This window comes from Anabrus simplex, chromosome 1 (genome assembly GCF_040414725.1).
Source record: "Anabrus simplex isolate iqAnaSimp1 chromosome 1, ASM4041472v1, whole genome shotgun sequence".
Classification (NCBI taxonomy): Eukaryota; Metazoa; Arthropoda; class Insecta; order Orthoptera; family Tettigoniidae; genus Anabrus; species Anabrus simplex.
The window spans coordinates 684,627,820-684,644,599 of NC_090265.1; the positions used below are offsets into that span (position 1 = coordinate 684,627,820).

The following is a 16,780-nucleotide window of genomic DNA, read 5'->3' on the forward strand; positions in this document are numbered from 1 at the left end:
AATTATCTTTTGTTTTATTTCTTCTCAGCCCTTGATTTAGTTTCATCATGATAAGAGTGAGTATCCACACTTGTGAGTTTTCACCGTACTTCCTACTAGGATTGATGAGTAAGGAGAGAATCCCTCTATGAAATGACAGTGAGTAGTAGTAGTAGTAAACCTATCTCCATATAGACCATGAAGGCCCTTAGAGGAGTAGAAGATAATAATAAATAATAATGTTATTGGCTTTACGCCCCACTAACTACTTTTACGGTTTTCGGAATTGCCAAGGTGCCGGAATTTAGTCCCACAGGTGTTCTTTTACATGTCATTAAATCTAATGACACAAGGCTGACATATTTGAGCACCTTCAAATACCACTGGACTGAGTCAGGATTGAACCTGCCATGTTAGTGTCAGGAGTAGAAGATAAAGGTTTCTACTATGCTGTAACTTCAGCACTAACAAGGGAACGGTTTATGTTGGACTACACATATTTCAATGAAACTTGGGTGAACAATATTAACATATCTTAAATTCAATGGTAACAAACAATCTGCTGTGAAATAAAAGGTAGTGTTATAATTAGTTACTGAAAAACAGCTGGGCAACTAAGAGCAGTTAGCTGATGATGTAGAGCATATGCACCATACAAATACAGTGATAGTTCTATTTTGGTTATGTTTCAATCGAGGAAAGGGCACGAAGATCGGAGTGTCTGAAGAAGTACTAATAATAATAATGTTATTTGTTTTACGTCCCCTGAAGAAGTACTGGGAGGACCACAAAGCCTGAACAATTCCTTCAAAGAGACCTGAACAATGGACTGACTAAAGTGATGCTATGCAGTCAAAGAAGAAGAAGAAGACGATTTTTACCGAAAATGAGATTTCAATGACATTCATGCTCTACAAGCCTATTTTACTAATATGCACTATATAAGACTAGCATTATATAAAAATAATTAAAATTTTAAAATTTATTCTCCAAGAGAGATATCAGTGACCATGGGGGTCCTGAAACAAGAATACAATTACTTGTATTATTGAGTATCAGTATGCATAGTTTAGTAATAGGATTGATTCCATCATCATCATTTTGAACCATCTCCAGTTGCCCGGGTGTGGTGAACGAGCCTCCTCCATCTGATTCTGTCATTGTACCACTCATCGTCCACTAACTTGTCCCAATTGTGACCTCTCTGCAGTACATCGTTCTTAACTAGATCTATCCACTTTTTTTCGTGGCCTTCTCATGGGTTGTCTTCCTTTTACGTTTCTGTCAAATTATTTCTTGCCGGGCTCAGTGGCTCAGACGGTTGAGGCGCTGGCCTTCTGACCCCAACTTGGCAGGTTTGATCCTGGCTCATTCCGGTGGTATTTGAAGGTGCTCAAATACATCAGCCTCGTGTCGGTAGATTTACTGGCACATAAAAGAACTCCTGCGGGACTAAATTCTGGCACCTCGGTGTCTCTGAAAACTGAAAAAGTAGTTAGTGGGACATAAAGCAAATAGCATTAATTAATTAATTAATTAAATTATTTCTTTGCAGTTCTGTTTGTTGGCATTCTCATCATGTCACCAAAGCACTTCAGTCTTGATATTTTTTTTTCTTTCTACAAATTGCTTTACATCACTCTGACACACATAGGTCTTATGGCGATGATGGGACAGGAAAGGGCTAGGAGCGGAAAGGAAGCAGCCATGGCCTTAATTTAGGTACAGCCCCAGCATTTGCTTGGTGTGAAAATGGATTATAATGTTATTTGCTTTACGTTCCTCTAACTACTCTTTTACGGTTTTTGGAGACGCCGAGGTGCCGGAATTTAGTCTCACAGGAGTTCTTTTATGTGCCAGTAAATTTACCGACACGAGGCTGACGTATTTGAGCACCTTCAAATACCACCGGTCTGAGCCAGGATCGAGCCTGCCAAGTTGGGGTCAGAAGGCCAGCGCCTCAACCGTCTGAGCCACTCAGCCCGGCAGGTGTGAAAATGGGAAACCACGAAAACCATCTTCAGGGCTACCGACAGTGGAGTTTGAACCCACTAATTCCTGAATACTAGATACTGGCCGCACTGCAGCGACTGCAGCTATCGAGGTCGGTTATACCTGGATCTTATTGAGGAGCCGATTATCTATTCCTACTTCTTCTCTAATCTTCTCATTCCTGATCTTGTCCTTCTTCCTTTTCTGAATCATAGTATGGAGGAACTTCATTTCAGCTGCCTGGAGTGTAGAATTCTCTATTGGTCAGTGTTGTGGTTTTGAGACTGTATGTAAGAATCGGTGTATAATAAGACTTGTACAATGTCATCTTTGTTTTCGTTGGTATTTTCTCATCCCACAGCAGATGACTCCCTATCACGTGAAATACAAATGGTGATGGAGAATTTTAAGTAAATCCTTAATAATGTTGAAGGCGATATCATTTAGACAAGTTAAAGAAAATCCTAGGCTTTTCATGTTTCCAGGTAAACAGCACACAATACCTGTACTGCCAATCAGTAGTCCTGTAACTTCTGTGTTGTTTATAATAGAAGCTAAAATATTATTTATTTATTTATTTATTCTCACAGCCCCCTCTTACACTTAACACTTTCAATAATTTAAAAAAATAAACATAAATGTAAAAGTGAGACACAGTAATTCTACACACACACACACACACACACACACACACACGCACACGCACACGCACACGCACACACACACACACACACAAAAAAAGGGGATAGGTACGCTAAGATGAGGTTACAAATTGTTAAGGCAATAGGAGTGATAATACTGAGTAGTTGGTTATACATATACACTCACTGCCAAAAAAAGCAAAACACTACATATTTCAGACAAAATTTAATGTTAGCCCATTTGAAACATGGTAAAAAATCAAATATTATGATATTACAACAATATGGCTATGTATTATAAGTTAATTAGCCCATTTGAGAAGTTTCAGCACAATATCAGTAATTGATAAAGATTGTTGATCGTGTCAATCACAACAGTCCACCCACACAAATTTGGAAATGTTGAAACCTGGAGCTGTGCACAGTTTTGTATGCAGTCCATTCGTCCACATCTTTTAAACACATTTCCATTAACTCAGTAATAGGTATTATTACCACATCTAGCTGCAGTTACAGCTGTGATCCGATCAAGCATGCTCAGGATGCAATCTCAAATGTTCTCTTGTGGTATGAGCTGCCATTCTGCTTGGAGTGCAGCCCGAAGTTGAGCCAGTGTGTCAGGGGAACGACTCCTTGCAAGTCTCCCAAGCGAATCCCAGGCATGCTCTATCGGATTTAGGTCGGGACTATGAGCAGGCCACAATTCCGACTTCATCCAGGTATTCACGTACACAAACGGCAACGTGTGGGCGAGCACTATCAGGCATCAGGATAAAGTTCTCACCAATGACAGGTGCAAAAGGAACCACGTGATACACTAAAAGCTCCTCGAAATATCGGTGAGCTGTCAGACGTCCATTCTTGACGGACACAAGCTCCGTGCATGCACCAGTGATAATCCCAGCTTAGACCGGCACAAAGCCTCCACTGAACAGTGTCCTTGCAGAGAAAGTACAGGGTGAATAATGTTCCCTGGACCTTCTCCATACTCTCTCCTTTCCATCCGGTGCCCTCACACAGAATCTGGATTCATCCATGAACAGCATTGAGCTCCACTGCTTCACAGTCCAGTGCTTGCTATTAATATAATCCTTTATTAGCACAAACAAGGAATGTGCCAGATTTCTGTTCAGAAACATTCGTTTTATCATGCTGTGGATAGCAATGACAAGTGTGCAGCAGTGTTCTGATGTCTAAATCCATCTTTTCGTTGTTCTATCTACTCCTGTCTACCATTCAGTCTTCTTGTCTTGAAATGACAGTATTTGTATTCCTATTACAACCTCTACAATATTTACATCATCTTGCTTGCACATCTGTGGAAACAAAAAAATACAATGGTAGCCCTTGTGACAATAAGAATGACCAACATTTCCCTTATGCATCATTTTTCTCTGATAGAGAATAATACATTTCTTTCACTTATAAAATATTTTAACATGAATATTTCACTTTTCTGACTACCAAATCCTAGCTATCTTATGCTCCAATTCTACATGGAAAAGTCAGCAACAAATACTGTTCATGATGATAAAACAAGTTCAGAAGATGTTCTTTTTGTTCCACTTTATTAAGAAGAGAACTGCATCAAAGGTTTCCTACCATAAAATGTGACAGAAAGGGACCATAAGTTGGTAATGGAAATTTTACAGCAGAGCTGAACAAAACTATCTGGGGCGTAAAAATTGCATTTCTATGTTTTGACTTCTTGCGCTGCCTATGGCACTTCTTAACAAAGTAAGTTACGCAGCAGTTTAAGTTTTCATCAATCGATGACATGAAAACTTTGTACAATTGGTAAGAAAATTGGTGAAAGATGTAATTGTGTTTTCATCTCAAAACACAGGTTTCTTAATATCGACAATCAATAATTAATGTCTTCTGGAAGTACTGCACCTAGAAGCACCTTTTTTCAAAATGCTCGGTATCTTACACCAATTTTAGAACCACAAAAATCTCAAAAATAAAAATCCAACTTTAGGTCCCTTTCCACATAACAGGTCACAAATACAGTTTAGGAACTAGATCATCAACAGAGAGCTGGAATGTTGGGTTTTAAAATTTCTAATTAGTTCCTGTTGGAACAAACCTTGATAATAACCTGTCCATATAGTCAAGAAGAAATTAATTAAAAACAGTTGTTATAATGAATCTAAACAGTCTGCCTGGTGGCCATGATCAGTAAGGCATCTATTTTATATGGTCTGACACTGGGTTAACCAGTTCGAGTCCCATTGGTAGGCAGAAAAAATAAAGTCATCAGGGTAGGAGTGTGGTGGTGTAATTACTAATCACTAGATTGCGTGTCAAAAGCCTGGGATCAATTCCAAACTTCTCAGCAGTGATCATACGGAGTGAGAGTGTATGACGCTGGTGATGGTGATTCGTCCGTCAGTTGGGGACCCTTTGGTGTTATCTGACAGGAATGAGCTAAGGCATTACAAAACCCCCCCACACAAAAATCTGAACTTAAGAGATTTCTCAGGTACATCTTCAAATAGCTGCCACGGTAATTGTAATGAAAACAATAACTGTCATCGTTTTAAGGGGCCTAACGTCTACAAGTATCTGGCATAGATGACAAAAATGTAAGGATTATTGCTAATCTTTAATGATATAAAAGAGCTAAAGTATGAATAGAGATCCAAACATCAGAAGAATTTCATATTTGTAAAGGAGTTATTCAGAGGGACTCTGGAAGGTGTAGAGGATGGCATTTCAGATATGCTAATGAAACAGTACTACTCACTGAGAGTGCAGAAGGACTGCAAAGAATAGCTGATCGAGTACCAAGTGTCAGTGAAAGATATGGAATGCATCTTAACACAGTGAAAACAAAAATGATGGTCATAAGTAAGAGCTGTGACAAATATAATCCGATCTATGTCAGTGAGAAACAACTACCGTACTCAGAGTACAGGGGATAGATTATTTAGGCTGTTCACTAAATGAGAGAAATAAATCAAGAAATAAAATTCCGATTGAGAAAGCACGAGCAACATTTCATCAGATGAAGAAAGGTTATGTAATCTGAACTTAAACCTTCATCTTAGAAATCGAGTCCTTAAGTGTTATGTCTTCTCCCCTTTGTATTACGGTGTAGAGGCTTGGACACTCGTGGCCGTAATAATTAAACAGTTAAATGCCTTTGAGCTCTGGTGTTATAGTCGTATGCTCAGAATATCTTGGTTGTATCACGTAACGAACGACATGGTTTTGCAGCGCATGAGAAAACAATTGGAAATAACAAAGACCATTCAAGAAAGGAACACTGCATACTTTGGCCACATTATGCATAATGAGAAATATCATCTCCAGCAGCTCATACTACAAGTAAATGGAAGAAGGGGACCTGGGCGACGATACATTTCCTGGTTGGGAAACCTCTACCAGCGGTCCAATTCATCATCAGTTAGTTGGCTTGTTTAGAGCAGCTGGTTTTTTTTTTTTTTTTTTTGCTAGTTGCTTTACGTCACACCGACACAGATGGGTCTTATGGCAACGATGGGACAGGGAAGGGCTAGGTGTGGGAAGGAATCGGCTGTCGCCTTAATTAAGGTACAGCCCCAGCATTTGCCTGGTGTGAAAATGGGAAACCACGGAAAACCATTTTCAGGGCTGCCGACAGTGGGGTTTGAACCTACTATCTCTCGAATACTGGATACTGGCCGCACTTAAGCGACTGCAGCTGTCGAGCTTGGTAGAGTAGCTGTTAGTAGGGAGACCTGGACCAAGTTGATCGCCAAAGTCGATATGGTATTTCCAGAAGAGGAACTTTGAGATCATTAGCCCACCTCAGCCCACCATTAACAATGAGGATCACAACAATTAGGTTGGGTAAAAGTTGATTCAAGGTGTTAGATGTACATACAGTACGCAAACCGTTTCTTGATACCTGAGCTCCCTAGTTCTGAATCGGTAAAGCTCGGTTATCTTCGAGATTCGTATTGCCAACCTTTGAAACACAAACTATGAATCGCTTATGCATCGCCGGGAGACATCTGGCGTACACTTTACGTACTAGTACCATGCAATTTCCTGTCCTTTGTGCAGACTAGACTCAGGGTTCGGTAAAGCGGTGGATCTGTTCATACCACAAACTTCAGAAGAATGAGAAAGCTTCCTGCTCCAGGGGCCCTTAAATAAACTGTCCTTCTCTTAGTAGCACGAGGTGAATTCTCGCCCAACATTGGCTGTGCGCCGGTTAACAGACTCTCGCCTGCCTAACGACTTTCCATTCAAATAAAATTATTAGATAAGGACTCAAGTAGACATTATTCTGCTCTAGGAGTGAATACTAAACATATCTGCAGGTGATATTTAGTTTGGAACTGTGGAATTCTAGCTTAGTGGTGAAATAATCGATGTAAATCTTGAGATACCAGTACTGTGAATTCAAAGTTGGTCAACCTGAAATCTTGTTGCCGGGTTCCCTTAGTTCAAATATAACCACCCCCACACACAAGTCGGCTGAATTTGAAAGTTGCGGTGAGGCTGGCGTGTATAGTAACCAAGGCAACGACTCGCTTTGAGTTCAAACTGGCTTGCTACCTTCTGGAAAATTCCATGCTGCGCCGCACCTAGCTCACCCTGTAACGGACCTTCAGAGTTCGCACCCTGCTTCTTGCATGCGATTAAATGGATGCGTTGACCTGATTACCATATTTATATATTGAGGCATCCAGAGGATGGCTCAGTACTGTTGTAGTTTACACAGTAAAGCCAAATTATAGAATTCATGCTAGGAACAAGATTTGCATCGAGAAATGTTATACAATGTGTGTGTGACACAGTTGTTGGCGTAACACAATTAAAGTTTAGGAAATTCATATCGATCAATCATATTATCGATTCAACATACATACGTAAATAATCATTATAGACTGTTATGCCTTTCAGCGTTCAGTCTGCAAGCCTCTGTGAATTTACTAAACGTCGCCACAATCCTCGATTTGCAACCAGTGTTGTGGCCTCATTTAGTTCTATACCTCTTATCTTTAAATCGTTAGAAACCGAGTCTAACCATCGTCATCTTGGCCTGCCTCTACTTCTCTTACCCTCCATAGCAGAGTCCATTATTCTCCTAGGTAACCTATCCTCCTCCATTCGCCTCACATGACCCCACCACCGAAGCCGGTTTATGCGTACAGCTTCATCCATCGAGTTCATTCCTAAATTAGCCTTTATCTCCTCATTCTGAGCACCCTCCTGCCATTGTTCCCACCTGTTTGTACCAGCAATCATTCTTGCGATATCCTGAGTCCACACAGCTTTCGCTCCCGTAAAGCAAAGTTGGTCTGAAAACAGACCGATATAAAGATAATTTCGTCTGGGAGCTGACTTCCTTCTTACAGAATACTGTTGATCGCAGCTGCGAGCTTACTGCATTAGCTTTACGACACCTTGATTCAATCTCACTTACTATATTACCATCCTGGGAGAACACACAACCTAAATACTTGAAATTATCGACGTGTTCTAGCTTTGTATCACCAATCTGACATTCAATTCTGTTGAATTTCTTACCTACTGACATCAATTTAGTCTTTGAGAGGCTAATTTTCATATCATACTCATTGCACCTATTTTCAAGTTCCACGATATTAGACTGTAGGCTTTCGGCACAATCTTCCATTAAGACCAAGTCGTCAGCGTACGCCAGACTGCTCACTACATTTCCACCTAACTGAATCCCTCCCTGCCATTTTATACCTTTCAGCAGATGATCCATGTAAACTACAAACAGCAAAGGTGAAAGATTACAGCCTTGTCTAACTCCTGTAAGTACCCTGAACCAAGAACTCATTCTACCATCAATTCTCACTGAAGCCCAATTGTCAACATAAATGCCTTTGATTGATTTTAATAATCTACCTTTAATTCCATAGTCCCCCAGTACAGCGAACATCTGTTCTCTCGGTACCCTGTCATATGCTTTCTCTAGATCTACGAAACATAAACACAACTGCCTATTCCTCTCGTAGCATTTTTCAATCACCTGGCGCATACTGAAAATCTGATCCTGACAGCCTCTCTGTGGTCTGAAACCACACTGGTTTTCATCCAGCTTCCTCTAAACAACTGATCGCACCCTCCCTTCCAAGATGCCAGTGAATACTTTGCCTGGTATACTAATTAGTGAGATACCTTGATAGTTGTTGCAATCCTTCCTGTTCACTTTGCTTATAGATAGGTGCAATTACTGCTTTTGCCCAATCTGAAGGTACCTTACCAACACTCCATGCTAATTTTACTACTCAATGAAGCCATTTCATCCCTGCCTTCCCACTATACTTCACCATTTCAGGTCTAATTTCATCTATTCCTGCTGCCTTATGACAATGGAGTTTATTTACCAACCTTTCCACTTCCTCAAGCATAATTTCACCAACATCATTTTCCTCCTCCCCATGAGCTTGGCTGTTTGCAACACCACCAGGATGATTTCCATTTACATTGAGAAGATGTTCAAAATATTCCCTCCACCTCTCCAGTGATTCCCTGGGGTCTATTATGAGTTCACCTGAATTACTCAAAACACTGTTCATTTCCTTTTTCCCTCCCTTCCTAATATTCTTTATTACTGTCCAGAAAGGTTTCCTTGCTGCTTGACCTAACCTTTCCAGGTTGTTACCAAAATCTTCCCATGACTTCTTTTTGGATTCAACAACTATTTGTTTCGCTCTGTTTCTTTCATCTACATACAACTCCCTGTCTGCCTCGGCCCTTGTTTGGAGCCATTTCTGATAAGCCTTCTTTTTACGTTTACAAGCTGCTCTCACTTCATCATTCCACCAAGATGTTCGCCTTTTCCCATCTTTACACACAGTTGTTCCTAGGCATTCCCTTGCTGTTTCTACTACAGCATCCCTATATGCCACCCATTCACTTTCTATATCCTGAACCTGCTTACTGTCTACTGTTTGAAACTTCTCACTAATCATATCCATGTACTTCCGTCTAATTTCCTCGTTCTGGAGATACTTAGTTCACTACAGATCAGATAGTGGTCTGTATCATTGAAAAATCCCGGAAAACTCGTACATTCCTAACAGATTTCCTGAATTCGAAGTCTGTTAAGATATAGTCTATTGATTTAATTTCCATTCAGTTGGCAGTGTAACCGGAACTGGGAGAGCTCCCACCTTACCCCTCACCCCCGTAAAACCTGGTATCAAGAAAAGGTTCGCGTACTATACTACACATTCTATGGACAGTAGACAGATTTTTGAAGCTTTGCAGCATGCTCCATTAGACAGCAAGACGAATGCTTTCAAATTATCCAATATGTCAGATATTATGTTGAGCTGAAAAAGAACTCCAACTTCAGTGTATACCCTTAATTTCATTTTAAATAGTTTTCATATGATGCTGTTCACCATGGCAGTTATTAGCAATTTCTCTGTAAAAACTAGCAGTAGATAAAATAATGAGGTGGATTTGAAAATTGGTTAATATCCAATCACACATCTTCAGCTGGATCAATTACATAGCTTAATAGATGGAAAACTCTAAGCTCTTCAGTAAGTTTGAATCTAATATAGGCATTTATGCTCATGAAAATACAGACAGAAAACGGCCACTTACCAGGAAAACTCAGAATTACAGCAAAATTTTAAAAAATATAACTGATTTCAGAAAATATTTCAAAGATTCATAAAACATTCTGACAGAATAGGAGGTAATCTTAAAATATCAAAAATAAAACCATAATTCAATAATCAATAAAAATTAGATATACACAATAATTTATTGGTTTTACATTTCACTATCTACTTTTATAGTTTTTGGAGATTCCCAATAGAAATCAGACGCGCTTAAGTTTTGTGTTACTCTTTCTACATACCCCTTATGTTTCATAACAGTGAATTATGCTATTGACGTATTTTATCATTAAAAAAATCAATTAAGAATCTTTCGTCTCCAATATCAAATTTATATATCTTTCTTTCTTCCTTTGTTTTCTTTTTACCTGTTTTCCACACACTGTTTTGTTGGAGCAATTTCTTCTTTTGGATCATGCATGAAAAGACATACAGTATTTTGTATACCCATATATACAGCTCATTTTTCATTGTACTAGTCTTTCGAAGTGCTATAAGCATGCATTTTAAAATATAAAATGATCAGGGACTGAGGAAGCAAGCAGCCCCAGCTGCACAGTATAATCCTGCATACCACCTGTACTTATTTGCAAAAATATTGCTTCTGAAAATCAGGTGCGGGTCATATTCAAGCCTGTGATATTTGTAATAGAGGTATCTGTGGAGCAGAGAGGAAAAAAGCTTAAGGGGTGAATGGCTAGACAAAACATGAACCAAAGTTTAAGTTCTGAAAAAATCTACTGAAAAATTTCTCTTATCTTTTCCAACCAACAATAACAAAGATTGACAAGAGGGAAACCATGACAATAAATACAGCGAAGCTTATAAGCTTAGTTAATTTATAATCAGGGGAGAACAATATTTTGAACAATATATCAGTGAAACTCAGACCCAGAATTATTTACAGAGTTTAGGAGAGAAGCTAGCCTTTACAATCAAAGCCCCATAGCAGAGGGAAAACAGAAATTTACACAATTCAAAAGGTCACTGGAGCACAACTTACAATTTACACATTACAAATGCCCTATATGGGCCAGGAAATTATATTAATGTTTAGTGTCAAACTACAATAAATACTTAAAGCAGAATATACTTTCTGCTTGTAAAAGCTTGAGCAGCTATTACACTCGTTACCCTTGTATAATACGGGAGCTGCACTCGAAGGAAGGATCGAAAGATACAGAAAGTTTTACAGGAGCCAGAGCCCATACTACACGGCCATGAAAAGAGAGGGAAAAAAGTGACAAAGGTAGACTAGAAAGGCCGAGGAAAAAATATGAACAATGGAGGCTGGGATGTGTCCGAGGACTTCAGCTCACCAGGTGCAGGTCTGTTGATTTGACGCCCGTAACGACCTGCGCGTCGTGATGAGGATGAAATGATAATGAAGACGACACATATACCCAGTCCCTGTGCCAGGGGAATTAACCAATTATGGTTAAAACTCCAGACTCTGCCGGGAATCGAACCCAGGACCCCTGTGACCGAAGGCCAGCAAACTAACCATTTAAACCATGGAACCAGGCGGTAAGATTGAAGAAAACATCTAACAGTGCATAAGGCCCAAAGACACAGTTGATAAGCCATACTACTTGGTGACTAAACAAAAGAAGCTCAAGTCCAAAAGGTGAGAAAAATTTAGAAAAAATGGAAAATTTAGTAATCAGAAAAGAAAGTGAATAAGGGATATGAGGGTACACACTCGTGCATCCTTATATTTTACAACGTCCCCATAAGGGGCAATTACATTAACTCTGAAGACTGTCTAGAAAACAAACACACTAAGTTTAAATCAAAAGAGAAACATGCATAAATTAAAGTCCACATAAACGCAGGTCGACCTAACCATTACATGCTAAAGGTGGATGCATAACTTATTTTATTTCTCATATGTGGTGTTTTTATTTCTTGTGAAGTGAAAACTAACAATTTTGTGACATGATTTGCAGAAATTTAATAAAACTGGTAAGATAAAAATGTGATATTTTTCCTCCTGAATGTTGCCATTAGAAATTCAATAGTGGGTGGTATTCAGGATTATACAGTATATTTCAGGTTCTGTTGGAAAAATTCCTATATGTTGCCACAATTTCAGAGGATATACAGTCCACATTATTATTGGTATTATTTTTAAAATGTTCTCTCCTTTATCAAAGAAGGATACAGTATATGGTATTCAGGTGTTTGAACCAAGTTGTGGTGTATCCTTTTTTCTAACTTTTTACAGCCTTCCATCTGTGTTTGCTCAATTTGTATTACCCTTCCTCTCTGTGAACCTTTCAGCTAAGTACTAATAATTAAAAACCTATATTTAATTCTCAACACAGTCTTCAAATTAAAACAATTCACTTATGAGGAATCAGAATAGACATAACAGGTACAAACAATGTTCAGACATGTTTTCATAGCTCAGAATAATAGACAATGATATTCTTTTAGGTTTATGCTATGTGAAATTAGACAAAGAGGAGGAAAATTTTACATTTTGGAGAGATTTTGCACAGTATCCTCAGAAGTGAATCATGATTTAATACAACTGTATACTTCTGAAGAAGCAAAAAAAAACTTTCTAAAATGGAAGTTTCTCTGCAGATTGTCTCATTCCACATAACATAAAGCTAAAGGTTTAACCATGTCACTGCTGCAATGAGTTTACTCTATCCATGCTAATGGGACACTTGAAACATGCTTGTATGCTGCTGCAATCTATTGACTATCTCTAACTACTTAGTTTCTTCATTTATGCAGAGATAGCAGTGAAATCAGTACATTTCTTTTCTGCTGTGCATTATGACTTCCACTTGCAACCACATTTTAGAAGAGATTAATTTGGATGCGGATTTCGACAGTGAAGAAAGGATGCGGAATTTGTTGGGGTAATTTCAGAGAGTGATAGTGGTAGGGGAAAAAAATGGTCATGAAGTAGATGTGCCTTTCACATGGTCTGACAGTGAGTTTGTGCTAATGGCCCACAAGTTGCAGGAACCAAACCCAAGACCGTTGAATACAAATTTGGCTCCAGCATTCCCAGAACTGGAGTACTTTGAACTTTTTGAGAACAAGAACATGTTAACGGATGTTGCAGACAAAACTATTGGATTTTATGAACAGGTAGTTGAGGGTAAGTAAAAAAAAAATTCAGCACTGAGGTACACAACCCCATCTAAGAATCCAGCAGTGAAAAGGTTAATTATATATATTGTTGGTCAATTGGTTGTAAATCAACACTATAACTGTTTCTGAACGCCTGCCATCTCCTAAACTTATCAAACACATGGATGTATATTCACAGCGGCCTTATCAACCGAGCTTCACAATTACCTATCAGTAAGTTCTAATTTATAAAATATAGTCTGATTCCTTGGTAGACTAACTTTTTCATTAAAATGTAATAGAATGTCAACCAAGATCAATATGAATCTCAATTTACCCCAATGTCTAAATTGGATCAGGCAAAACATTCATCAGTAAATAATAATAGCACCATGCTTTGCAGGATTCAAGCTTCATTCATTTCTTTCTCAGTAATGCCTCTAGGTACTCCATGACAAAAGGCTTATCACCAGCTTCGTACCGAACCAGTGGATAGTCGTATGGCAGAGGAAAAGGAGGCGATCCATCTTCTCCCTTCTGATCCAAGTTAAATGCAGGACTGTCAATCTGTAAAGACAATGCATCCAAGTGATTCAACAAGAATTTCACATTGAAATAATATGAAATTCCATTCAATATTAATAAAGACAACTTAAAGACTGAACTTCTTCTGGAAGAGCTAAACTTTAGTGTAAACTTGATTTATCTTTCTAGGAAATAAAATTTTCCCAGACTGAGCATTCGTCCGGCTCCATGGCTAATTGGTTAGCATGCTCGCCTTTGATCGCAAGGGTCCTGGGTTCGATTCCCGGCAGGGTCGAAAATTTCCTCCCATAGGTGGGAGGAAATTTTGCCACCTTGACGAAGGCAAAATACAGTATATTTTGCCAGGTGTTTATTGGAGGCTTGCGTGGTCAAATGATCCTTAGAGCTATGCCGGCGGGAGCATCTGCTCCTGGTAGGGCCACCCAAGCCGGACAGGTCTAAGGTGATGATCAGGACTAAGAATGATACCCTGGTCCTCCAGGTTGGGGGTTGAGCATAGGGTTAACTCCCCTACCTCGTAAAAAAAAAAAAAAAAAAAAAAAAAAAAAATTAAAAAAAAAAAAAAAACCCCACAATGTTACGGATACCTTAAGAATGAATAAAGCAGGACTGGAAAACTTGGTGACGAACCGGCGAGAAAAACGGCTAAAAAGAAGGAAAAAGGATATTATGATGTTGAGGATGACCTTAGAGCATTCAACTTTTGTGGTCCTTGGCTTTATTATTATTAACACATTGCTGATGGGATCCCAGTTAACTCGTGTTTGGCTGGCCAAACATTGCTGATAGGTCCCGAGTTAACTTGTGTTCACGAGAATTGTACATTCGGTGACATCTGTTGAAACTCGTGAAACAAGCCAGTGATCAAGGTTGATAGAATCTCAGTGCTGAAGGTTTTGTTTATTCCATGCTACCTTTACTTTTCGCTCTTCTTCTGTTTTATGATTAATTTTCTTAGTTTTCCAACCACATGTTTACGTCGTTCAAAGAGCCATGTGGTGGGCAAGATGGTGCTTCTCAGAAGCATGTTTAGATCCTGAAGAAATATTTAATGCACTCTATGCGGATAATTATTCGAAATGCCCAAAAACGTTGAAGCATCTTTGTTTTTTTTCTACTGGCTTTACGTCGCACCGACACAGATAGGTCTTATGGCGACGATGGGAGAGGAAGGAAGCGGCTGTGGCCTTAATTAAGGTACAGCCCCAGCATTTTCCTGGTATGAAAATGGGAAACCACGGAAAACCATCTTCAGGGCTGCCGACAGTGCGGTTTGAACTCACTATCTCCCGAATACTGGATACTGGCCGCACTTAAGCAACTGCAGCTATCGAGCTCGGTGAAGAATGTTTGATATTCAAAGCTCTTCTGAGGAAACATCTGTGAATAGTGATGCTGAAGATATACACCCTTCAAAACAACATGAAATGTATGTACAAGTTACTGTGTGCCCCTTCAACGAGATTATCACTACACAACTCACCACACCAGAAAACATTGTTAGGATTCCTTCAGAAGGTTTCCAGTAAATTTTATCACAATCAGTACAAGGTTAGTGAAGCCAGGCTCATTTGATTCTATACATGCGATTTTGCATTAAGTTGCTCAGGAAATGGCCGGGCACAGGGGATGTGCAGTGTACAGAGCACCTGGTCAGCAATGTGTTAATGCAGGTTAAGAAATCCTATTTCATTATCCCTTGAAATATCGTTTTCTCGCATTTCATTGATGCAGAATTCTCAATTCCCAACCAACTGCTTTCAGGAAGGGACAGACTCAGTATTCACTGATTTTGATGCAATAATTCACATCAGAGCATACTTCACAAATTATTACAATGAACCAAGCATTTGCAAGTTTACGTTTTTGTTAACAATTATCTTTGTGCCTTAAACTGACTGTGAATTTTTGCTAGTTGGGGAAAAGGTTCTTAATATTCATTCCATTCCATATTACTGGTTTATGCCTTGATTTTTATCTCTGTTAACTAGAAAATGATGACCCTCATGGGCATGCTGACAACATGAAAGACCGAGATGCTCTGAGAGAGTTCACTTTTCAAGAGCTAGGAAACTTGCCTAATTTCAAGTGGACTCATCCAGCACTTGTTTTTTGTTTTGCTATGATGCATTTCCTTCCAGCGATAGCAAAAAAAGATTAGTTTCGCAGTAGCAGTAGTTTGTTGACATTGCTGCTCTGTTTGGAAAAGTTTTAACCCTGTGCACACCTGTCTGCCTCGAGTAATAGTTTTCGTCAAGTATATTTATATGAGTAGAGGAAGAAGAGTGAGAAATCAAGAAATGATGAAACTAGTGGCAGAGATACAACTTTGTCAGAGGAGCAACATGAACAAAACAGTGATCATGGTTCTCAATCATCATAAAGTGCAGAAAGTGATAAACTACGTCAGAAGATGAAAATAATTCAGCCTCCTTATGTCTCTCTGAAGATGGCATTTTCTTGGGAATACAACTTCATTATTTCAAAGGAAAGGAGTCGTTGAACACTGTTGATATTTCTCACTCGCCATCACATTGGAGGGGGGAGGGGAAGGAGTCGAAAAAATAGTTAACGTTCAGCATAAAATAACATGTATCATTATTTATTAGGCCAATTTGCATTATTTTAGTTCCATTATCAAGTAGTAGATTGAATAAAGTTGATTTTAAAAAAATGAAACATTACTTTGGAACGTTTGGTCTTGTGGCCAGTGACATGGCGCTGTCCTGAAGAGAAATATACTTGTCTATGACTACACCAGGGCAGTCCATTTACTGCTAGTTACATGACATTTTGTAGTGTAGTGATGCCCCGTGAAAGTCCCCTGCTTCCTTTATATTCTGTTAACAAAGCTGAATCCTCATTCACAAAATACTGTTCTTACTGCAATGCTTGCAACTCTGCGAAACACCTTCTTTGGCTTAT

General features: G+C 39.0%; 1 protein-coding gene across 2 annotated transcripts in view; it reads right to left on the minus strand.

Annotated features, from left to right (window-relative positions):
- Positions 1-2,719: 2,719 nt before the first annotated feature.
- The window catches only part of gkt (glaikit), a 104,757-nt gene continuing 90,696 nt past the window's right edge, over positions 2,720-16,780 (minus strand). The window contains exons 11-12 of one of the 2 annotated variants that reach the window (XR_011017543.1): positions 13,647-13,876; positions 2,720-3,928 (exon numbers count right to left, since the gene is read on the minus strand). Coding sequence is in view for 1 of the 2 variants with exons in the window: in XM_067135895.2 (XP_066991996.2) it covers positions 13,727-13,876 (150 nt within the window). In the remaining variant the exon portion in view is untranslated. Of the gene's footprint in view, positions 3,929-13,118; positions 13,877-16,780 lie in introns of those variants that run through there. The other variant, XM_067135895.2, reaches the window with a different exon arrangement.